At 43.5% G+C, this 25,703-nt stretch overlaps 1 protein-coding gene across 6 annotated transcripts in view; it reads left to right on the top strand.

The window, feature by feature from the left end:
* LOC137428972 (ephrin type-B receptor 2) overlaps positions 1-25,703 on the top strand; it is a 252,354-nt gene that overhangs the window by 190,249 nt on the left and 36,402 nt on the right. For all 6 annotated transcript variants that reach the window (XM_078780888.1, XM_068118902.2, XM_068118905.2 and 3 more), the window contains 2 exons: positions 2,012-2,259; positions 19,413-19,628. In XM_078780888.1, the coding sequence (XP_078637014.1) occupies positions 2,012-2,259; positions 19,413-19,628 (464 nt within the window). The remainder of the gene's footprint in view (positions 1-2,011; positions 2,260-19,412; positions 19,629-25,703) is intronic.

The following is a 25,703-nucleotide window of genomic DNA, read 5'->3' as shown; positions in this document are numbered from 1 at the left end:
AATTTGATATTCTAATTGAAAATAGATGAGACAACACTCTGGTAATTTATATAGCGGCGCGTAGACTGGGATAACAAAGGAAATATTTCATGTGAATGAATGCAACATCTTAAAGGTGAACATATTGAAAAATATTCCATCCATGCACTAAACATGCTTCTACATATTGCTCGAGTTAATTTATTTTTTATTTTGTGATGACATTTGATTTATAACATAATCCCACCTTTTGTATTTGTATAATTATCCAGAGTAATTAGGTTTTATTAGGTTAATGAGTAAAAGTATGCCTCAGATTGTTTTTCTAGTTTTAGAATTCATTATGACCAAATAAAGTTTTATGGCAGGTGGCTCAATTATCTTGAACTCCTCATGCTCAATTTATTTTCTATATATCCAAATTTAGTGGTTAATTTTGTGAGTGGTTAATCCACTCATTATGCTAATGGACCCACACTCATTATGTTATTGGATCCAGGAGCTGTAAAACACCTTCATCTATGCTGACCTGTCTTCCCTTTTCATTATATATTTTTTCTTATTACCTCCGCCACCGAAGGTGGATGGAGGTTATGTTTTCACCTCTGTGTGTTTGTCTGTGATCAGGATATCTCAAAAAGTTGTGGACGGATTCGGACGAGATTTGGTGAAGAGGTTGCGGATGTGACGAGGACAAAGCAATTCGATTTTGGTGAAGATCCGGACCTGGATATGGATCTAACGTTTTTTAAAGTGATTCTTTACCATTGAGAGATTGGGCAAAAACGATAAAAATCAAGATGTCTCAAAAAGTTGTCGATGGATTCGGTGGAAGTTTGGTGGAAAGGTTGGTTATGTGACGAGGACGAATCGATTCAAATTTCGTGAAGATTCGAATCTGGATCCGGATCAGATAAAAAAATTTTTTAAGTGATTCTTCACCATTGAGATATAGAGGAAAAAACAATAAAATGAATATATCTCAAAAAGTTGTGGAATGATTCAGCCAAAACATGGTGGACAGGTTGGGTGTGTGACAAGGAAGAATCCATTCGATTTTTGTGAAGATTCGAATCCGGATCAGAGAAATAAATTTTAAGTGATTCTTCACCAATGAGATATAGGGCCAAAAACGATATAGAGGATGATATGACAAAAAGTTGTTGACGAATTTGCCATAACTTTGTGGTATTGTTGGGTAGATGACAAGAATAAGCCGATTAGCTTTTGGTTCAGGTCCGAATTCAGATCCGGCCTGTCAGAGGATTGAAAAGTTAAACTGTTCATCCTGGTGGAGCTTCCTCTCTACCGAGTGTCCTTTCTAGTTTTTACTTCTTTTCAAACTTTATTCTATTTCGCTTCTTTCACTCTTGGGTAGTTTTTGTGTTTTCAACACCGCTCCATTCACGGAGTCATTTGACTATACTGTCTGGCATTGTTCTTCATCCAAACATTTGAGAATTCATGTCATCATTGCACACCATGACTTTAGTGCTTGGAGTTCGTGGTAATGCCCTGGGGAGATCTCTTCCTTTTTCCATTTTATCAAAGCTGAGATTATTTTTTTTGTCACACATTGTTACAGCTCAAACATTGGTGTAAGCTATCGAAGCCTGGCTTTGTGTCGCCACACATGATAAGCATTTTCTAATTACAAGCCTCTCGGACGATCCTGTGTTTTCCTGGTCTATCTAAAGGCTTGGAATTCCTAGAACATGGTGATGAAGATTTTGTCTGCAATAGCCAGCAACCCAGTGAAGCTGGACTTTGGAGGAGAGCTGTAGCCAATCAATATTAGTGCTTCTTTCTTTGATCATTTTCCTAGCTTCAACTCTCACTGCAATGGCAACTGTGATTTGAAAAGCCTTTGATTCATTTTTAGCACTTTTGATGAAATATTACTTGTGGAATGGTGCACTTTAATTGGACGTGTAGCCAATGATAGCTAAATAAAAATTTATGAAAAGGGGAAAAGATACATAAATAAATGATCAGAGGGAATAATTTTGAAAGGCTTGGTGTTCTTGTGCAGGAGAGTTTGGCGAGGTGTGCCGTGGACGGCTGCGTCTTCCGGGGAAGCGAGAGATGTATGTCGCCATCAAAACCTTGAAGGCCGCATACACCGACAAGCAGCGAAGAGACTTCTTGGGAGAAGCCAGTATTATGGGCCAGTTTGATCATCCAAACATCATCCATCTTGAGGGTGTTGTTACCAAGAGCCGTCCAGTCATGATAGTAACGGAGTTCATGGAGAACGGCTCACTTGACTCCTTCTTGCGGGTATGTTTTTGTGAATGATTTCGAATATGGTTTAGTTCATGTAGCAAAGTCTACTACTAACTCTTTAATGACCCCAGTTATTCCCACCTTCTCGTGGAGTCGAGCAGGGAAAGTGTTTGGCCCAAAACTTTCACGAACTGGCTGGCCAAGCCTGCCATTCGACTAAAGGTGGCCGGAATTAGCAAATTGTTCAGGGTGCCAATAAAGGCACCTTCGGATATGTAACATCGACCAACTAATACTAGCAGATGAAACATACATCTTTACGTTCACCTAAGGGATGGCACACATTGTGATGTAATGCTTTACCAGCGAAACACCAATCCGACAGTTTATAGTCGGACAGATAATTGAACATCGACTAGACAGCTAAAAGGTGACAGCACCTTTCAGCACCTTTCAGACTATGAAAGACAGCACCTTTCAGACTATGAAAGACAGCACCTTTCAGACTATGTATGAAATTACCATTCCTGTATTATCATTACCAACATGTATTTCAGGCCTACGGGGTAATCCAACAGTATTATTACTTTTTGATTTACTCATCATTCATCCATTGCTCTATTTATCACATTTTATTTCGATATATACACACAAACATGTCTACTTGCATACATTAAAAAAAATAAACAATGCTTGGTTTGGTCATCAACTGGTCCTTGCTATCACTGCGAGCTGAGCATGTTTTGATCTCAGATTCGTTGGTGCATTTGCAGTATCTAATGCATTTTTTACACGAAACTCTGCTAACCATCCAGATGGTAAAAAGCCAGTTTTCTCCAAAAGGGCAGTTCGATTGATGGAAGTCACGTATTGAGTAAGGCAAAATTGATAAAAACAATTGCTTTAAATTATATTTAAAATGAACACAGAAAAGATACTGATAATAAATATAAATATAAATATAAATAATAAATGTTTTAAAAATTGATTCAGAAAATCCTTGTTTTAAAATGGATTCCAAAGATCCGTTTTTTTAATGAATTCAGAAAGTCCTTGTTCTTTAAACGGATTCAAAAAATCCTTGTTTAAAAAAAAAAAATGGATTCAGAAAATCCTTGTTTTAAAAAAAAAAAAAGGATTCAGAAAAATCCTTTTTTATAATGGATTCAGAAAATCCTTCTTTTTTAAATGGATTCCAAAAATCGTTGTTTTTTAAATGGATTCAGAAAATCCTTGCTTTCAAAACAGATTCAGAAAATCCTTGCTTTCAAAACAGATTCAGAAATCCTTATTTTTTAACGGATTCTGAAAACCCTTGTTTTTTAATGGATTCAGAAAATCCTTGTTTTGTAAATGGATTCCAAAAATCCTTGTTTTTTAAAACGGATTCAGAAAACCCTTGCTTTTAAAACAGATTCAGAAATCCTTGTTTTTTAAACGGATTCTGAAAACCCTTTTTTTTAATGGATTCAGAAAATCCTTGTTTTTTTAAACGGATTCCAAAAATCCTTGTTTTTTAAATGGATTCAGAAAATCCTTGCTTTTAAAGCAGATTCAGAAATCCTTGTTTTTTAAACGGATTCCGAAATCCTTGTTTTTTAAACGGATTCAGAAAATCCTTGCTTTTAAAACTGATTCAGAAATCCTTGTTTTTTTTAAATGGATTCCAAAAATCCTTGTTTTTTTAATGGGTTCAGAAAATCCTTGCTTTTAAAACATTCAGAAATCCTTGTTTTTTTAAACGGATTCCAAAAATCCTTGTTTTTTTAATGGGTTCAGAAAATCCTTGCTTTTAAAACAGATTCAGAAATCCTTGTTTTTTTAAACGGATTCCAAAAATCCTTGTTTTTTTAACGGATTCAGAAAATCCTTGCTTTTAAAACAGATTCAGAAATCCTTGTTTTTTAAATGGATTCTGAAAACCCTTGTTTTTTTTTTTTAATGGATTCAGAAAATCCTTGATTTTAAAAAATGGATTCAGAAAATCCTTGTTTTTTTTTAACGGATTCATAAAATCCTTGTTTTTTTGACTTTCTGAGTTTTATCTTTTTTACCAAACATAAAGTGGATTGTACCTCTGCATTCTAAACTTTGTGTTTCTCACAAGTCACAATTTTGTTGATATAATCATCATCATCATCATCATCATCATCTTCTTCATCATCATCATCATTTCATATGCAGCCTGTCTACTGGTTGCATCATTGTTGGGAGCACCACAATGCCACTGATGCAGTGCACCTTTCCTGTAAGCTCTTACTCATTTTACCAACCTCGGAATGATGAAAGGCTGAGTTAACCCACTTGGTGTTATATTACGGCACGACAGGGCTCAAAGACAAGACCCTAAGTTCTTAAGACAGCCACCTTAACTGTGGAGCCAACATCAAGCTTATACGCGTATAGTCATGATTTGATATGAAGAAGAAATGAAAATGAATTGATATTAACATTTATGATGGTCTCATGTGAGCAGATGATGCGTGAAGCTGGGATTCCTGGTCCAAATCCATTTACAAGTTGTGCCGATTTGTCACGTGTTCAACTTGTAATCCATGTAAAAGTGCACAACTAGGAATGAGACCATTGGTTATTGTATACTTCTCACAAAAAAATGAAGTAACAACTTTAGAACTGTGAAATAAACTCTGGATACTAGTTCCGAAAATTATTTCAGAAAAATCACATGAATCTCTCCTTGCGCAGTATCTACGTACAAGGGCAATGTCAATACCCTGTATTGGTCATCCATGAAGCCTAAATCAGTTCAGGAATGGCAAGGCATCATTTAATACCAAATGAGTTGGCTCACGCAATCGGAATGGTTCAAGAGGGTTGACTCAGACTGTTATTTACACCCAGGAAATTTTCATTGCTATATCATTTATACGGTAAAGTGAAGGTACCGAGAGTGTACAGTTCATGGAGAGATGTTGTTCAAAGTGCCCAAGGGTTGCGACCCCTCAGGAAGATTGCTATGTTGTCACACTTTCCAGAAGGAACCACTTTTGAACAGCATGGTCTCTCCGTAATGACCTGGACAGATAAATCAACCATTGAATTTCAACCCAACAATTCGGAATGAGGTCCAGAAGACGATGCACCATGGAAACGGAGGGGTGAACCATCGGTGCCATGTTCTTTTCAAGGACATGCCAACATTCTGCCAAAACGTCAAAAGTAGATGTGCTCGAGCCTGGAGACAAGGTGTGGAATGATTTGCTAATTGTGTCATTGGGCAGCATGATTGGTTGGGTGGGGGTATCCCGATGGTAGGGGCTGTCATTCAAGTTGGCTGACGAAATGATCTTGCCATCATTTGGAGGAGTGCTATAACTGGTGTCAGATACAGGGATGACATCAACATGCATGTAGTCATCTTTCTTGCTTTACAACAAGGTTCCAACTTCATCTTTACGCATGACAGCACAAGTACACACCCATGCCCAGGTTATCAATGCTGCGCTTGACGACTACACCATTACTCACATGGACTGCAGGCCTGCTTGCACTCACACCCAATTGAAAAGCTAGGGACACCCTCAGGAGGATTTTTTTGCTGTCGCAATATCCACCAACCATCTCTGGATCAATTGGAAATGGCCCTAAGTCAAAGAAATGTGCAACAACCCACAGCTACAGCTAGGCCATGTGATTTTGTCGATGACAAGATGCCTACAAACCACCTGAGCTGGTGTCAATTCTAGTCGCACCTATTTTATGTAAATGTGTCTAGGGCCAAAATCGAACTATTACTTTCTCCTCCACAAATGTAACATTGTAGCATTAAATAATTTCCCAAAATTACATTGATGTGGCAAGCATAAGCAATCTTGCTTTATGTTATTTCTCAGACACGATAATTTTTTTCCAGAAACATCTAACTCTATATGTATTTTATGTCGTAAAATTTCAGGTATCAGTAGAATCCACTTTGGCATACTGGTTATTCAAATGCCTCCATGATGTGGGGGCTGCGTGCGATGTTGACGCAAATGACGTGCCCATGCTTTTTGCAATTGCCCATGCTTTTTGCAATGTACTTGTCAAGTGCGAGTCGTTCTGCTTTGTTTCCAGCGCATAATGTTTGTTTGGGCATAAATCCCTCGGTGGTCTTTGGTACTCCGCTACTAAAATCCTGTACTTTAGTGATTTAGCGATGGTGTAAAAGGGGCACGTTTATGCAGGCCAAGTAATGGGCAGCACTTTGAAAGTGCCGTTCTTTGTGTTGCGAATTTGGGGCGGAATGGACTGACAGACAAAGTATCCTCTATTGGAGAGTCGAAGGCAGCTTTCCTTCCTGGGAGCCCTATTCTCAGTCTTTGGAAATGGCCCAAAGTTGTTTCCAGCCTGATTGGCCAGTGCCTGGTAGGCTTTCTCCCCAGCTGCTTGGCACTGAAAGGAGTTGAAAGAGGGGGAGGGAGACAGCACTGTATAGTACTGTTCAGATCCCTGTCGTGTACGGTGAAGCAAACTCTTGGGCCCCTGCCGGAGCCAGCGTGTGGTGATGCAAGCTCTTTGTACAGTTGGCAATGCTCTCCAACTCACATTGGATCAAACAGCGTCTCCCAAGCTCATTCGGTCTCGTATCCAAAAGGCTTTATGGGATTTTGTGCTGTCTCAATGATCCCACCACAAATACGTCGTCATCGGCCATTGTTCCGATTTTCTACGGTGCGAAGCATCGCTCCTTAATTTGAGATTTACAGTTGCTTGTGCAAGATGCACTAAGCACGGCAATTTTGTCATCAAATCTTCATCACGTGTGGATTTAATTGACATGACTCCTACCTTTCTGCTGAACTCGTGTTTAATTGTGAAGATGAAATATAGTTTACGCCATGCAATGGCGTCTTTCAGCGAACACTGCATCGAAAACGTTTAGCATTTTATTCTTTTCTCACATTCAACAGATATTTTAAGCAGTTTCCTTTGTGTTTATTTTCGAAACAAAGCTAGCTGACTGTAAAAAGGCACATTTAAAAAAAATACATTGAATTTTCAGTTCCAAAGAGGTATGTACCATGAGGGGAAGAACAGCAAGTATTCCCAAAACTATAACATTTTGAATGCGACTTCGGTAAGAAGGTGAAGCAATTTGGAAGCAAAGTAACCTCTGCCTTGCCCATGCTGAGTTTTGAAGCACACTATAAGTTGCCTATATCACTCAACGCAAAGGAGAAAATTTTTGAGCATTGTTGATCCAAATTGTGCAGTTCACAAGTAGACTTTCTGTGCGGCTCCCCAACTGTGTGTCAGCTGCTTTGGGACACATAGGAACGCCTTGATGGATGGTGCGACTTAGCCCTCCTGTCAATGAGGCATTATTGGGAGTTTAAGGAGTCTGTGCAGAGCGGTGCAGGGTGAGCACTGTTCGGGGGGGGGGGGGGGGGGTGGGTGAGAAGGTGATGGAGCACCAAATTGGCACTGAGAGTTTGGCTGCAAGCAAGGAGAGTTTGTGGCTTATTTTCTCTGAAACTCTAAGTTCCTGTATCGACCGGTATACATGAATCGACATCTCGTGCCTCAGAAGTTCATCATTGGGGATTTTGGTCATTTATTTTTCTCTTGTTCATCATTTTGAGTTCTACTTATTGACATACATATTGCTGAAATCTTAAAATGGCACATAGATGCTCATCAGTTTACTATTGATTCAGCTGTAGAGTCAATAGTGGTTTTCCTGACACTGGGAATGTTTTTTTCATCGCTGCTTAATTGTTTTCCTGACACTGGGACACACATGGTTTCCTGTCACTTAGGAATCATATCCAAGTCTTTCTTCTGCCAGATAACCATCATAACTAAGAGATTTCATACTATAGAGGATTCATTTGAAAGTGACGGAGAGGAGAGAAAGGTGCATTTTTCACTTTCTCTGACAACACAATAGCCCTCAGATGCGTGTATATATATATATATATATATATATATATATATATATATATATATATACATATACATATACATACATACATACATACATACATATTATATACTAGCTGAATGCACCCGGCATTGCCCGGGTTCTTTTTGAATGAATTTAATCTTCTGTACATCGGTCTGATGCGATCCCAGTATCAGTTAGTGCTCAACGATTCCTTGTTCTTTCTTCTGTCGGGCCCGCGAGAGAGAATTTTGAAAGCATGTTTTGCAATCAATCAGATATTCCTATTAAGTGCATAAGTTGTACTTCAAGATAATTTTGAAAGAAGAAGAAGATTTATTGCGAAATGGGCCCAGCCCTGCCGAGACGGCCTCGACCAGCCTCGCCACCCACCCTATAACCTTCCCGGGGCCCGTCCCGACAATTTTTGTTTCAGAGGTTTCCTCCTATCTTTCACCGTTCAGGAGATTAGCACGTGCAAACAAACAAACAAACAAAAACTTTCTTTCATATATATATATAGATAGATATCTATATATATTAGGGTGGTTCTTAGCTACATAAGGCAAAAAAAAAAAATTGAATTGTTTTACTCATAACCTTTAATTTTTTTTGGTATTGAGGTAAAACTTCTGCCTGTGAGATACTTTTAGAATACATCAAGTTTTAGGGGTTGCACAGTGACTCATGATTGCCAGCAACTCAATGTTTGCACCCGATAAGCGTTGATTTCCTGCAATCGGGAAACCTCTTGCAATGTTCTGTCACAACTTGAAGCGGATACTGGGTTTGCCGTTCATCTCTTGTCAGGAGACGACTGTACTCTTCAATGAGAGCAACTGCATACACCAGCGTACAGCTGCACTGTATTCAATTAAATTAAAAATAACTTCAAAATGTGCAGTGCATAGGTCAAGGTCAAAGGTCAACTGTAATTGTCAAAATCAAAAGTATAGCAGTGGAGAATAAGTAATCAACTCCAAACATTTGTGCGAGTCAAATATGTGAAATTACAAACTCCGTGTCCAACCCCTAATAAAATATATTAACTCCTGTGCTCTTCCAGTCAAAGAAAGCTGCATACAGCATCCATTATAAGCTACACCAGGTAAACTCTTTGCTGTTTCAAACCCCACCTGGATTCTCCTGCAGCTGCATAATACATTCACAAGTAGTACATACATCAGAATCCCAATGCCACACACCCCCTCTCAGCCGCAGACATGCAACATGGGCTCCACTGATGCAACTGGCTACGTTTTGGCATGAAATAAGCACCAGGAATCTTCCATAGTTAAATGGACAGACTGTTTGGTATTGAACCTCACATTGTCGTTTACCAAGATGACATTCTCATCACAGGCCACTCAGTGCCATCTTCTTGACGACCTCAAACAGGTGCTATGCATTACATCTGAATCTGGATGGCACATAGATGCACGAGAATCGTAGATCTGCAGAGAGATAAGTGTGAGTTAATGTTTCCATATGTGACATATAGGGGTCGCCATGTTGATGCTTTGCTTCCCACTAAAGATAAGATTAGAGCAATCGAAGATGCCCCTGATCAAAGAACTTGAGGCTTACTTGAGGCATGCTCCAATATCACAGCAGATACATGCCAAACATCACTACAGTGCTTGGCCTGCTGTATTGCCTCTTTAAAAAGGGAGTCAGTTGGGAATTGGACACCCTGGAGTGATCAGCCTTCCAAAGCTCACGACATGCTGCAGTCTTCAAATATGTTAGTTCACTATGTCTCAGACAAATAAATGGTCCTGTCATGTGATGTGAACCAACGCGGGGTCAGCGCTGTTTTCCCCGACATTGAGAGTTCAAACCACGCTGGGAGTCCAATGCATTCGCATCTCATACACTATCTCCTGCTCTCCTGCTGAGATCTCCAGTTGTCTAGACAAATGAGTACTTGGCATTTTACTTTGGGTGAAAGATTTTCTCCAGTACATCTTCAGTCGGCACTTTGTTTCACATTGATCACAGACCACCTATCAGTTTGTTTCAACTTGCAAAATTAGCTCTGATGTTCTACCATCTCAGATCATACCCTGGTTGTTGTTGTTGTTCTTGTTGTTGTTACCACGTGCTCGGGAAGTGAAAAGAGGGGTAAAACAATTGGTTCATGTCTATCTGTCTGTCCACTTATCATGTCTATCTGTCTGTCCACTCTGTCTGCCTACTTATCAGACCCCACCCCACGTCTGTCCATCTTCATCATTTTATGATCGAGGAACAGCTCATTTAGATCGAATGTTATATTTAAAACACAAATCAGAATATGAATAGAAAGACAAGTGTTTCATTTTTTTCTGTACTTTGGCTCCGAATTCGACCCAATCTCACATGTGCAGACAGGAATGAGATTATATGTTTACTCTGTCTGCCTACCTGGCAGTCAAACAAAATCGAAAATCATTTCAAACAGGAAAACTTCGTGTTTTGAATAATGTTATAAAGGACACATACAACAGGCTCGAATAACTGTAACATTACATTGGACGATGTAATGTGCACTTTTTAATTTTTTAAAATTTTTTGTATACAAGATCGAGGCTTGAGTAAGAGCGAACATTAATCACAAAAAACATAAACAGACACATAAAACATGTAATAAAGGGAGTGGGAGACAAATGGGGAGAGAGAGGGAAGCACACAAGCACAGCAACGGTAGAGAACAGGGACATCGAGAGATCTGTGGGAGGGAGAGGGCTTGGGGGGAGGTGGGAGAGGTATAAAACAAATGGACACTGCCAGAACTTCCAGGAAAGAAGTCGGTATTTCAAAAAGGTGGATATGTGGTGAATTAACGGGGGTAGAAAAGATCAAGGTTTTGGATGGGGGAAGATAAGAGATGGTGGTGAACAGCTGTTTTAAAGACCTGGAGGGAGGAGGGGGGTTGAAGAGAATGAGGGAGTTTGTTCCAGAGGAGGGAGAAAAGAAGAATGAAGGAGTGAAGGTGAGCAGAGAGTCTTGACTTTGGCAGTTTCACCAGAAGAGGGTTGCTGGCAGATCTTGTGTGACCTGAAGGAATATTTGGGGGACAGAGCCCAGAGAGAGCTGGGGGAGCTAGGCTGGAGAGGAGTCAGTAGAAGACAGAAAGACCACCAACCTGCCTGAGGTGAGCGAGTTAAGGCCCTCAGAATCGGCTTCATCACGGGAGATACCAATGATTCTGAATGCTTTGGTGTCAACCGTGTGAAGCCGAGCTAGGTGTGAGGCAGGAGCACCAGGCCAGAGGGGAGAGCAGTATTCCATCAAGTTGTGGATGAAAGCTTTGAATGTGGTGAGGAGCTCAGGTATGCCAAGGAAGGACTTTGCACGATGGAGGATGCCCAGTCGGCGACTGGCTTTGAAGGCCAGCTTGGAAATGTGGTTTTCTCAGGAAAGATCATGGCAGATAGTGAGACCCAAAAGCTTGAGTGACAGAAATTCTTGGAGAGCATTGTTGAAAAAGTAGATGGGAGGGTTATCCAGACAGTCTTTTCAGAGAGACATCGTGAGATTGAGATTTGTCAGGATTGAAAGACATGTTCCACTTGTTTGACCAGTTTGTGATTTTGTCCAGGTCTGCGGAGAGTGAGGAGGCTAAAGACTGCTGACCAGAGGGATGAGATAAAGAGATATGGAGCCGCAGAGCGTGGAGTCATCAGCAGAGATAGATAGGATTTTCCAGCGAGTCAGAGAGATCATTGATGAAGACCAGAAAAAGCACAGGGCCCAGAACACTGCCTTGGGGAACTCGAGCCTGAACAGGAAGGGGAGATGAGTGAATTCCATTCAGGGCCACACGTTGACTGCGATCGGTGAGGAAGTCTGGACGCCATGTGTGGATGTTTCCATGGATACCATAAGAGGAGAGTTTGGTGAGCAGAGCGGGGTGCCAGACCGTGTCGAAGGCACGTGATATGTCGAGGGAGACAGCTCTAATTTCCTGTTTGGCATTGAGGACCTCCATCCATTGTTGAGACAGCAGAAGCAGCATGTTCAGAGTAGAGTGACCTGGTACTGAAACCAAATTGATGATCAAAGATCAAGCCATTGCAGGAAAGGAAGGATTTTATATCCGAAGCAATGATGGATTCCATGACTTTGCTGATAATTGGGAGCAGGCTGATTGGTCTGTAGTTGCAAGGATCTGTTTTTGCACCTTTTTGTGTAAAGTGGTAATGTTGGCTGATTTCCAAGCTGATGGAAAATGACCTTGAGCAAAAGAGAGAGTGAAGAGAACAGAGAGAGGGTGAGATAGAGCGGCAGAGCAGGATTTTAGAACCTGTGGGCTGATGCCGTCTGATCCAGTTGCAGAATCAGAGTCGAGGTTTGACAGAAACTTCTCCATCTTGTCAGCAGAGAAGGACACATAGTCCAGGAGCAGCTGCGTTCGACTGGGTAAGGTGAGAACATTTAATGAGCAAATTAATTGCAGCCTTTTGAACAGAAAGAACACTGGGGAAAATGGCGGTAAAACCCAGAGTTTTTTTTATTTATACACCTTTAAATCTTTATTGAAATTTAATTATATACTTGAACACTGTAGAACACAAATCACCTAGAAAATACTTCCAAGAACATTGCAATATACGAGCATTATCAATATATAGCATTAGAGGGGGCATGGCATGTTTTTCGACCTAAAGAGGAGGCGGCCATTATGGGTATGTACTGTCGTGAAAATCAAACTCAGACACGACTTGTCCCTTGGGTAGGTTTAATATCATTTAGATCTGAAGTAACATCCTGTAAAAATACATTCATGCAACAGACATTAGAATCAGAGTATTACATGGGCAATGTCCGATATCAATAGGTAAAACAAATCAGCGCAGCATATAGGGGTGTACATACCATTCAAACTACAGGACTATGTCACAGTAAGTGCCGCTGGAGTGTTCGTGCGCCCCGGTTGTCCCGGGTCTTATAGACGCCCCTTTTTAAGCGAGCACACCCTGGGTTCACCTTCGGTATAATTTCACTACATTCTCCCCGCTGTTAGAACTATACTGCCGCTCGGCAGGTTGCAAGCAAGCGTCAGCAATAATCGAATGGGTCACGTCAATCCACGTCAGTCAGTCCACCCGTAGCGGTTGGGGCGGCGAACTACCCTGCCAGTTCGTGTTCGGAAACTACCGGGTACGGCGTCCCCAAGCCCGCAGTCCCCCGCGTCAGAATAGCTGCCGGAGGTGGGTGTCGGAGGGGGTGCCCCAGCTCCGTCGGGCAAGGGAGTGGGTGACGACGGAAGTGACGGTAGTAGTTCCATAGAGGAAGCTTCGGTAGAGTCCATAGACTCGTAGATGGGTTCGTCGATATCCCGGTCGTCGTCCCCACATGGGGCGAGATGGCGTATGGAGACAGTAGACTCGCGGCCGTCCGCCGTTAACACGCGAGCATGCTCGGGATTAGCCTGGAGGACCCGCACCTTATCAACAAGGGGGTCGTACTTGCTAGCGTGAACTGCTCATTTGAGATAGGCGGGCCCCGGCTCAGCGAGCCAGCTGGGCAAAGATTGGATACTACCCGAGCTTCTAGGGTGGTGGAACAGTCTCTCGTGAGGAGTCTGGTTGGTGGCAGTACATAGGAGAGCCCGGATCGAGTTTAGAGCGGCAGGTAGCGACCACGCCCATTTATCGAGGCCTCAGCCGAGGGTCCGGAGGCTTAGCATGACGGCCCTCCATATAATCCCATTAAAGCGTTCGATCTGCCCATTCGCTTGGGGCCGGTACGGGGTGGTGTAGCTCGAAGTGACATTATGGTGGAGCAAGTAGCCCCTCACCTCCTGAGACAGGAACACCACACTCCGATCGGTATGCACGTAGGCCGGATACCCGAATATAGAAAACAAATTCTGCAGGCACCGAATAACCGTGGCAGCCGACATATCCCCGCACGTATAAGCAAAGGGGAATCGTGAATACTCATCGACGATAGTGAGCAGATAACGAGAGTTACTCGACAATGGCAGCGGCCCTTTGAAGTCCATCGCCAAGCGCTCCCACGGTCCAGTAGCCCGAACGAGCGTCCCCATAGGAGGGTTGTAAAAACGCGGTTTGAGCTCTGCACAGATCGTGCAATCACGGCAGATGCGGCGGATGTCCTCAATCGAGGACGGCAGATTCCCCTCGCGCACAAAATGCGCGAAACGCGCTACCCCGGGATGACACATAGTGCCGTGCAAAGTGCGCAGCCCCTCCAAAGTGACAACCCCCGCGCAAGTGGCCGGCCTCGATAAGGCGTCGGCAACCAGGTTATCCTTCCCCGGGCGGTATTTGATGGTGTAGCAGAAGTCGGCGAGTTCGATACGCCAACGGGTGATTTTCTCATTCTTAATGCGCTGAGCATGTAAGGTGTCGTACATAAATGCAACGCTTTGTTGGTCCGTGACGATTTGGAAACACCGCCCAAGCAGGTACGGCCGCCATCGCCGAATTGATTCGACGATCGCGTACGCTTCCTTTTCGACAGACGAATGCCTCCGCTCGGCGGAGGTGAGAGTCCGTGAAAAGAAAGACACAGGGCATCCCCCTTGGGAGAGAGTCGCCGCTATCGCATGATCTGAGGCATCACTCTCCATTAAGAGGCACTCTCGTCAATCGTTGCTACAGCGGCGCCAGCGATGTCGGCTTTAAGGCCCTCGAAGGCCGCCATGGCGGCTGGGCCCATGGGGAACGTGTCGCAGGCCACGAGGGGGCGGAGCTTCCCGGAGAAATTTTGCACCCACTTTGAATAGTGGGCGAACAGCCCAAGAGCATGTTTCAGCGAAGCCCGATCGCTAGGCGGAGCCATATCGAGCAAAGGTCGTACGTAGACGCTCCTTATCCGGAGAGACAGAGCCATGGGTCACGGTGTACCCCAAAAGATCTACCGTGCGTAGAGAGTAACGACACTTAGCCGCATTCATGGTTAGGCGATATTTCCGCGCGACCTCGAGGAAGCGCTTCAGATTAGCGTCGTGATGCTCCTGGTCATACCCACAAACAGTAAGATTGTCCAGATAAACAAAGACATCGGTCAAGTTCTCCTTCGCAACGAGGTCATCCATAGCCCTCTGAAAACAAGGGACTCCGTTAGTTACCCCAAAGGGGAGTCGAGTGAACTGGTACAACCGCTGACCCGATTCAAAGGCTGTAAAGACGCGATCAGCCCTAGAGATGGGGACCTGATGATACGCACTACGCAGATCGAGAGTGCTATAAATGGAATACAGGGCCACCTGGCGTACCAGGGCGTCCATCCCTGGTAAGGGGTAGGCATCCAGCTGTGTAAAACGATTAATCGTCTGTGAGTAGTCGATTACCATGCGCCGGCGGTGGGCCTCACTTCGCACCACTAAGACTTGGGCCCGCCACGGTGACCTACTGGGTTCTATAATACCGTCCTTTAAGAGCTGGGCCGTTTCTTCCGCAATGAATTGTGCGTCTGCGCGAGAGTAGTGCCGCGATTTGACGGCTATAGGGGTACAATGAGTGGTCAGGTTGGGGAACAGCGAGAGAGGCTCCACGTCCATCTGAGCGAGGGCGCACACAGCAAGCGTGTCCGGCCCACCGAAGTCTATTTCCAAACGTCCATGCCGCTTAAGGAAATCAAGTCCTAACAGAACGTCGGCACATAAAGCAGGTAATACCATGAGATACACGTCCGGGAACGTGCGTCCCTTTATCACAAGTTTCAATCGACACGCCCCTTTTGTGCTCAACCGAAGTCCTTGGGAGGCCATGAAGATCCGCCGTGTTGTCCCGAGAACCGGCCACCCATGTTGATGCACGAGTCGTTGATCGATAAAACTATCCGTAGACCCCGTGTCAATCAAAGCTTGCGCAAAACGCCCGCGACCTTGAGCGGAATGATGGCCTGCGCAAGGCCGGCAGACCCGGCAGGTATTGTACCGGCCGGGCGAGAAGATCGCGCCTCGCGGGTGGATCCCACTCCGGCTGCAATCTTCCGGGCATCGTCGGCAGGTTGGGCCTCAGCAGGAGCATAGAAATCGTAATACCCACTGTCCGAGGACGTTCCCACGCCGGCTGCAGTTTGCCGGTCATTCGTGCAGCCCGTGGAGGATCCTCGTGACAAGCGCATAGTTGGCTCATCAGCAGTTTCATTTGCCGGAGTGAGTGTGTGTAGGTCGTAAGAGCCGCCGCCAGATGGCGCTCGAGTCACGTGAGAAGGATCACTGCCGTCTGCAGATTCATATGCCAGAGTGGGTGCATGTAATTCGTAAGAGCCGCCATCAGATGGGGCTCGAGTCACGTGCTGCGTTTGCCGCACATCAAGAGGAGTTTCCAAAGCTGGAGCATGTCGCTTGTTTGAAGTAGGCGTTCGAACGCCAGTCAAGGTCGGTCGCGCCGCGGCCGGTCGCGTTCGCGCCATTTGTTTCGGCGGCCCGGTGTATCTCACCAAGGTCGTGCGTGCAGCCAGAGGCCCGCGAGAAGGAGGTCGGCTCATCAAAGCCGAGTGAGGCGCCCCGTCCGGTGCTCGATCCGTTGGCTCAGCGATAAGCCCATTCAAGGTCGCGCGGGGGCGCGTGCCCCGAGCGGCCTTCCTGCAGACCTTTGCAAAATGGCCCTTGGTGGAGCACAGGTGGCATATGGCTTCCCGAGCCGGGCAGTCAGATCGAGGGTGCTGCCGATTCCCACAAAAATAACATTTTGCGTACCGGTCAGGCCATGGCCGGGCAGCGGCGGCAGCAGTTAGGCCGGAAGCGGAGGCCGCTTCAGGAGCACCCAGAGACTCGGCCGTGGTGGTTGGGTCCTCCCCCATATCCTCGGCGGTACCCCTCTCCGGTCACGCGAGTTGAGAAGTGCCCGCCACGACTCGTGGGTGATCATAAGCGGTGGATTGTTCACGGGCATCTGTAAAGACGCGTGCCAGCCGTAGTGCCTCCGTAAATGTCAGCTCCGCGACCTCCAGGAGTCGGAGCCTCAAGACTCCAGAATTAATTCCGGAGACGAATGAATCTCGGAGCAGGTCGTCCTGCACTTGCTCGTGGGTCCGTACCTCCTGCACGCAGTCCGCCAATAGGTAACGCAGCTCCTGCGCATAGCGATCGATCGATTCCGATGGTTGTTGTCGCCGCTGGGAGAGTTGATGCCGGCCGTGCACAGCGCTCCGTGTTTTTACGTATAGTCGCTTCAGCTCGGCCAGAGCCGTAGCGTACGTCACAAATCGAGCAATGCTCCGGTAAACGGTGTGATGGACCTTCGACTGTAACACGGACAGCTTCACCGCAGCGGTGGGCTCTGTTTCGTGAGCGGCAAAGTAATTCTCCAGCGTTTTGAGCCAGTGGGTGAACTCTGATCCCGACCCCTCAGCTTGAGCGTCGGCTCCGAGAACCGGTACCATGATCATCTTGTGTTCAGTCATTTCGGCGATCTAAATGATATTAAATGTCGTGAAAATCAAGCTCAGACACGACTTGTCCCTTGGGTAGGTTTAATATCATTTAGATCTGAAGTAACATCCTGTAAAAACACATTCATGCAACAGACATTAGAATCAGAGTATTACATGGGCAATATCAATAGGTAAAACAAATCAGCGCAGCATATAGGGGCGTACATACCATTCAAACTACAGGACTATGTCACAGTAAGTGCCGCTGGAGTGTTCGTGCGCCCCGGTTGTCCCGGGTCTTATAGATGCCCCTTTTTAAGCGAGCACACCCTGGGTTCACCTTCGGTATAATTTCACTACATGTACCGTCATCTCCATCAGCTCGTCGCCATCATCATTGCGATCGATTTATTCTATCAAGTTATTTCCTGGTGTTCATAACTGAAGAAAATAAAGTCTTATTTTATGTTTTTAATTTCCGCCTGGTGTTGGCTTAACGGTTAGGGTGCTGGCTTGGGATCCTAGGATCCTGGGTTGGGATCCTAGGATCCTGGGTTAGAATCCCAGTCATTCGCTGAATTAACACTAGGGGGGTTAACTCAGCCTATCATGCTTCCGAGGTTGGCCAATTGAGTACCAGTTCACTGGTAATTCCCTGTGTGTCGCAAGAGGCGACTAACAGGGTTGGCGATAGGAAGGGCATCCGGCCGTAAAACATTGCTTCAAAACGGGGACCACGGTGCCCAAAAAAGGCCAACCCCTGCTCTGCGGGGAAAAAATGGCCTCTAAAGGTGGTTCTTTATGTTCTTAATTCCAGAAACATTGTCCTGGTGTTGGCTTAGCGGTTAAGGTGGTTGGTGTTAATATCTTAGGATCTCGAGTTTGAGCCCCTGTCATGCCGTTGCATAATACCAGGTGGGTTGACTCAGGTTGTCATCCTTCTGAGATTGGCTAAATGATTACCAGCTTACTGTAAACGGGGCACTGCATCAGCGGCCAACTGCGCTCCAAATTCTCGTTCAGTCTTTCCAAATCGGCCGTACCAGAAGTGGGCGAGAGTCCAGGGTGCCATTCTGAAGTGGCCATTCTGCTATAAGAGGTCCTGATGTTCTCCTATTCAGGAAGTCAAAAAAAAAAATTTGTGTGCACCTCAAACTTTCATTACAGTCAAATAATTAACATACCATTTCTCGGCTCAGTCTTCTTTTCTGGGTGTTTCCTCCCCTCACCAATTCTTCCTCCAGGTGTCCTCTGTTGGGTCGCTCTACCCCATTGTTGCTGCATTGCCCTGCTTTCCATTGTGATCATGTAGTTATAACTTTGCTTATTTATGACTTAATCATGGCTAACAACAATCTTCTTCTTGCTTTACTGAAGTCTAAATAACCCGATCTTGATCAGGTGACCCAACTCATTTCAGATGTTATTTAGTGAGTCACCGTTTGAAGAATCTTATCTGTGATTCTTTCTCAGTCCCATTTTGATGCTCTGGACCACTATTGTCAATAATGAGACGATTGCCTTTTTTGATGATGTTTCAAAATGGATGGAGTGAATTGTTACCATGGCAACAGCACAGACAATGTAGCTCCATTACAAATGTTCTACCACCATGCTTGAATATGCGAGAATACTTCCAGGCCTTTGAGACTAGACCCACGGGAATTATTTTTTTGCCTTTCCATTATCTCTGCTTATGCCGTCACAAAAACATAGTCATTTCATACCTCCCATGGTGACCAATTGGACATTTGTCTCAATTATCACAGTGGTGTTTTTGCTTTTGGCAAGGCACCCTACAATGCAGTAGATTAAATAGTGGATCCATTGTTTATGAACACGTTTGTGTGTGTGCATTGCCAGCTTGCTCTCTGTAATGCTTAGTGGAGCTGTGAAAATATCTGCTTCACTGCTTTCAGGCAGAAGTTTTGCTCGTCGCTCTGGTCGTTGTGCGCGGTGACCATTTTGCTTTGTTTTACAGCAAAACGATGGGCAATTCACTGTTATCCAACTCGTCGGAATGCTGCGTGGAATTGCAGCGGGAATGAAGTACCTGGCGGACATGAACTACGTTCATCGTGATCTTGCCGCCAGAAACATCCTGGTTAACAATAACCTCGTCTGCAAGGTCTCCGACTTTGGCTTGTCACGATTCCTGGAGAGGGATCTCGCAGACCCCACGTACACCAGTGGAATGGTACGCACCGCACATCCGAAAAAATCCTCGGCTTTCGTTTGCAGATTTAACTTGTATTCACCTGGGAATCTTTTTATCAATATTATGCTTTAGCTTCTTCTTTAAAATGCTCAGGGTATTTTTTTTTTCTTGCTTTTCAATATTCCGGTTTACGCTGCATTAAAACATCTTGCCTTTTGCTTTCCGTTTTCCTGTGCTGTGTTTGGCTGAATGTGATGAGTATACAGCCAAGCTTGGCACACATTGCCATGTCTGGCTACATGCATGCTGTGCTGGCTATGCTCAAGTTGCATGATATACCCATTTGCATGGTTTGGTCAGCGACCGCATACAACAGAGTACACACCACATTTGGCATAAATTCATGGAAAAGCAGAAATTGAAGGATGTGATGATATAATACAAACCAACACAGACACATTTTCAAATGCTAATAGCTTCTTGTAAACCCAACACATAACCATCAGAGTGCTGAATAATGTTTCGTTAACCAAACGTATTAAAGGACTTGCCAGATGTTTTTGCATTATAATTAGTCTATCTTGAGATTAATTCAAATATGAATTGATGATTTTAGGGTAGAGAGGAGGTGGGTGCAGGAAAGAGAAGATGTCAATTCGGGGCTTTGCGACTTTGGGTTAATACCTGCCCCCTTTTCTTTGAGGCAAACAACATTGCATTGAATGAATGAATATTAATATTAGGATATAAAACATACCCAATGACCAGTGCTGACAGACGGATCGTCCAGCATAACGTCCTTCCAATGGACAGAACACAAACTGATCAAACGCTCTGCTTGAAAAACATCAGGGTGGCAGTTTATAGCCGAGTCAAGGGCTAACATTACATATATCACGAAGCTATCCTGCCGCATATGTGTATATTGTATATATATACATATATATATATATATATAAATATATCTTTATATATATATATATATATATATATATATATATATATATATATATATATATATATATATATATATATATATATATATATATCTATATATATATATATATATAATTATATATATATATATATATATATATATATATATATATATATACACAGTCACATAAAAAAGTAAGTACACCCCATGTAGAGTTTTGACTTTTTCAACATTTCAATATACAGCTATTTGATCTTCATTTCAACAATATTGAGAGATAGAGGTGATATAATATAACAAATATCATGAAACATTTACATTTTGTAGTCCATTGTATAATTAAAAATAAACATAAATGCAAATTTTGCATGTGGGAAAAGTAAGTACACCCCTGGCTCTAATAGGTGGTATTGCCCCCTTTGGCAGAAACAACCTCAAGTAGGCGTTTCTTATAACTGTCTACCAGTCTCTGACATCGACTGGGAGAAATTTTTGCCCACTCCTCCATGCAGAATTCTTTCAGCTGTGCGATGTTTGAGGGGTTTCTTGCATGCACAGATCGTTTCAAATCCCCCCACAACATCTCGATGGGATTTAGATCCGGGCTTTGACTTGGCCATTCCAGAACCCTCCATTTCTTTCTTTTCAGCCATTCCTTGGTGGATTTACCTGGTAAGTTTAGGGTCATTGTCATGTTGCAAGGTCCACCTTGGGTTGAGCTTCAACTTTCTGACAGATGGCCTCACATTATCCTCAAGCACCGTCTGGTACAATGAAGAATTCATAGTGGATTCTATGATGGTGAGCTGCCCAGGCCCTGATGCAGCAAAGCTGCCCCAAACCATAATATTTCCACCACCATGCTTTACAGTTGGTATCATGTTCTTGTGGTCAAATGCTGTCTTTGGTTTGTGCCAAACATGTCTTCTGGTACTGTGGCCAAATAGCTCTACCTTTGAATCATGTGTCCAGAGCACATTGTTCCAGAAGTGCTGGTCTTTGCCCTGATGTTCTTTCTGGACAGCAAAGGGTTCCTCCTGGCACACCTCCCATGTAGATCAAATTTGTGCAGCCTCTTTCTAATGGTTGACTCGTGCACTTTGACATCAACAGTGGCAAGAGCTACCTGTAGGTCCCGTGATGACATTCTGGGGTTCTTAGAGACTTCTTTCAGCATCTTGCGGTCTGCTCTCGGGCTGAACTTGCTGGGGCAGCCTGGCCTGAACAAGTTGGCAGTTGTTTGGAATCTTCTCCACTTGTAGATGATCTTCCAGACAGTCGAATGATTGATTTCAAATTGTTTGTAGATCTTTTTAAATCCCTTCCCAGACTTGTAGGCATCTATAACCTTTTTTCTGAAGGCCCCAGAGAGCTCTTTTGATCTAGGCATGGTGACGCCGAACACTTCAACAACAAAGAGCAAACCAAACTAAATGTCTGAGGTTTAAATAAGACAGGTTCCTCCAAGAGCCTCACTGACGATGTTCTAATCATTTGCACCTGAGCTGGTGCACCTGATTCTAATTTTAGGTCTTTGAAGTAGTGATAAATGGAGGGGTGTACTTACTTTTTCCACATGCGAAATTTGCATTTATGTTTATTTAAATTATACAATGGACTACAAAATGTAAATGTTTCATGATATTTGTTATATTATATCACCTTTATCTATCAATATTGTTGAAATGAAGATCAAATAGCTGTATGTTGAAATATGTTGAAAAAGTCAAAACTTTACATGGGGTGTACTTACTTTTTCACGTGACTGTATATGTGTGTGTATATATATGTCTGTGTGTATATACATACATACATACATACATATATATATATATATTATATATATATATATATGTTATATATATATATATATATATATATATATATATATATATATATATATATATATATATATATATACATATATATATATATATATATATATATATATATATATATATATATATATATATATATATATATATATATATATATATATAAATATATATATATTTAACTAATGAAGCACATGAACCTTATGATATGACTGACGTCATGTGCATAAATTATGCCAACACATCACCTCCAAACTAGGAGGCATCCGTGTGGTACTCAGGTCTTTGCAGACTGAGATTAAAGCTCTCTTGGTCACAAATGGACAAAGGCAAAGATGTCGATCTAGATTTCGCCCTCATTATGGGCCATATGAGGCCTGCCTTTTTATCATAAAAAAAGGTAAAAAATCAAACATTTAAACAGTTTTGGACGTGCACCTTGACCCCACGGCCAAGGCATACCATCTATCAAGCCTGTCCCATTGGATTACACATGCACCTCAACCCAAAGGCTGAAGCACATGGTCAATCAAAACACGTGCATCCTGATCCCGAAGGGCCAGAATGCAAAGTCATACAATTGGACCCTCTACTCCATAGGAGTGAGTCCCCACGACTTCAACACCATGCCGTTCTCATCAGGACGGCAGACTGCAAATTGTTTATTTGTGACCAATCTAAGCCGCTAATAAACATAAGTTGAACCCCCTAACTTGACTGGGAAGCAAGGCACAAATTGTCTCACCCCAGCAATTACTGCACAACTTGTTAGCAACAAGTGTAACCTGCCACGCTGACACATTGTCTCTGCCCTGCTCCTCGACAATTAGGAGGTTTGCAGAGGAAGGTTTGCTAAGGAAGCACACTAACTTTATGACATGACATTGACATAATGCGTATACTGTAAATTACACGTGTGTGTGTGTGTGTGTGTGTGTGTGTGTGTGTGTGTATGTGTGTGTGTGTGTGTGTGTGTGTGTGTGTGTGTGTGTGTGTGTGTGTGTGTGTGTGTGTGTGTGTGTGTGTGTGTGTGTGTATTGTCGGTTGATCTTTCCTGCAACATTTACTGGTGGTCCAAAAAACATGCAGCAGAAATATCAGGATGCTATGACCGTTGTGAGGAAACATGGCAAACTGCAAATCCTATATGGCTGGAGGTTCTGGCTGTGCTGCCTCTGAGACAAATTCCAAATGATCGATGTGACATTGCTTCCAGCGTGTTCCATATGGAGCTAAGTGAACTGAAAGATCACTTTGAGAGCAACTTTCTTGGAAAGGCCCATGCCCATACTGTGAAATTTCAAAAGCACAGGTTGCCTCATTTTCATCTCCTGATTTTCCTTTCAAATGAAGACAAACCTCAACAAAAAGGTTATATTGTCATAGCTGAGGTTCCTATAATCCTGTTCTATATTCAGCATTCCATGAAAATGTAAACAGACACATGATTCATGGTCCTGTGGAGATGTCATTCCAAACTCTATTTTCATGAAAGATGAAAAATGCCAGAACTTTTTGAAGAATCTCTGCGATAAAACCCACTTGAATATTGATGGGTATTCTAAATATCAAAGACGAGGTCTGTTTAATTATCAGTTCCCAGCTAGAGAATATGGTGATTTCTTTGATTTGTCATATAATCCTTATTTCTTGACAAAGTATGGCTGTAACATCAATGGTGAAGTGTGTACTACAGTAAAGATTTAATATATACACAAAGGTTATGATTGTGCTACCATTGAGATTCAAGAAGGGCTGTTCGATCATGACGAATCAAGGCTTAACTTAACCAGAGATTTGTTGGCCCTCATCAAGCGATATCTACTCTCCTCGGATATAGGTTTGTTGAGACGAGCCACGGTCTCTTCAAAATTACATTGCACATTCCTTTCCATTAGACATTTGTGTTTTGAGAGGGGGACGAAGAAGAACATCTCTGACTGCTTAGTGCCTTCGAAATGCTAGGGATGAGGAAGCCGATAAGTATTTCTACCATGATATCCCAGAACACTATGTGTTTCAGAAGCAATGCCATTGGACGAAGAGACAAATTCCAGAACGTAAATTATGGAATGTACCAGTGTAGCCCTCACTGCCAGGATTATTCAGATTGAGGCTTCTGCTCCTTCATTGCGTAGGCGCAACATCTTTTGAGGACCTACGCCCAATCAACCGAGAGCCACATCCCGCATTTAGGAATCCTGCAAAGGCAGTGGGCTTTGTTGGACAATGACATTGAATGGCAGCAAAATTTGGAAGAAGGCACAACTTATGCAGATCCCGGAGTGAGAGAGCGAGAGAGAGAGCGAGAGACAGAGAGACACACAGAGACACACAGAGACACACAGAGAGACACAGAGAGAGAGAGAGAGAGAGAGAGAGAGAGAGTGTGTGAGTGTGAGAGTGAGTGTGTGTTACGTGCTCCTCCCCAAACCCCGGTCACGGTGTACCTCCGAGCCCCGAGAGGAGTCACGGCAGAAAGATGTGTTATTCTGTATGTCAAATATCAATGGTGAAACCACACCAATTGTTACCAACAAACAAGTATTGTATTAAGATCGCACAAGAATAACAGTACAAAAAACAACAGTAATCAATTGTACAACAAATATATCATTCCTATGATGGTACCATCAGTTTCGTACAATATAACTCACTGTGCTCCAAGTGAGCGAAAAGAACATCCCCAATGTCTCTATCCCGGCTTCAAGCCAAAGTTGCTCCACGCTCCAGTGATCGTCAGAACGATGTCGAATCAAGACCAGAATCCCGTTCGGTTGACAGTGACAGTCACGCTGCCAAACATGCGTAAAGATGCCCTCAAGGCGACTGGGAAATCACCCCTTTCGATATGGATGTTCAACTGCTCCCTTTATGGCGAACCGCACATTTCCACTCAAAATCCACGTTACACACACACACCAGCTTAACTTCTGGATGCGGTGAAATGGTTCAAGCGAGGCAAAGAGCCCAGAGTGATGCGAAATCAGGCGCGAGACAAAAACGGACAACGGGCCTCTTCTCGAGGCGCAACTGCCCTCAAACAACGATTCTCTTCGGAATCAACCGCAAAACCTGACACGCAGGTTGATCTGTCAGCGATAACAACTCTGTCGCAGGAATCCCTTTCCCGGGAAACCCGAAGTTCACTCGTGACTCTCGTTCACCAACGTTTGCTCAAGACCTCGAAGCAGCTCGGCTTCTTGTCCGACTCACTCTCTCCGCCTCCTTTTCCTCCTTCTTCCTCTTCTTCCTCTTCGTCTTCGTACGGTTCCGGTTTCTTTTAAAACATTAACTTTTTTTATCTTTTGAAAATAGTAATCTCTATTTCACTTAAACGAC

This window comes from Myxine glutinosa, chromosome 6 (genome assembly GCF_964187855.1).
Source record: "Myxine glutinosa chromosome 6, kmMyxGlut1.1, whole genome shotgun sequence".
NCBI lineage: Eukaryota > Metazoa > Chordata > Myxini > Myxiniformes > Myxinidae > Myxine > Myxine glutinosa.
The sequence above is the reverse complement of the archived record's forward strand: the minus strand, read 5'-3'. Positions and strand labels throughout refer to the sequence as shown.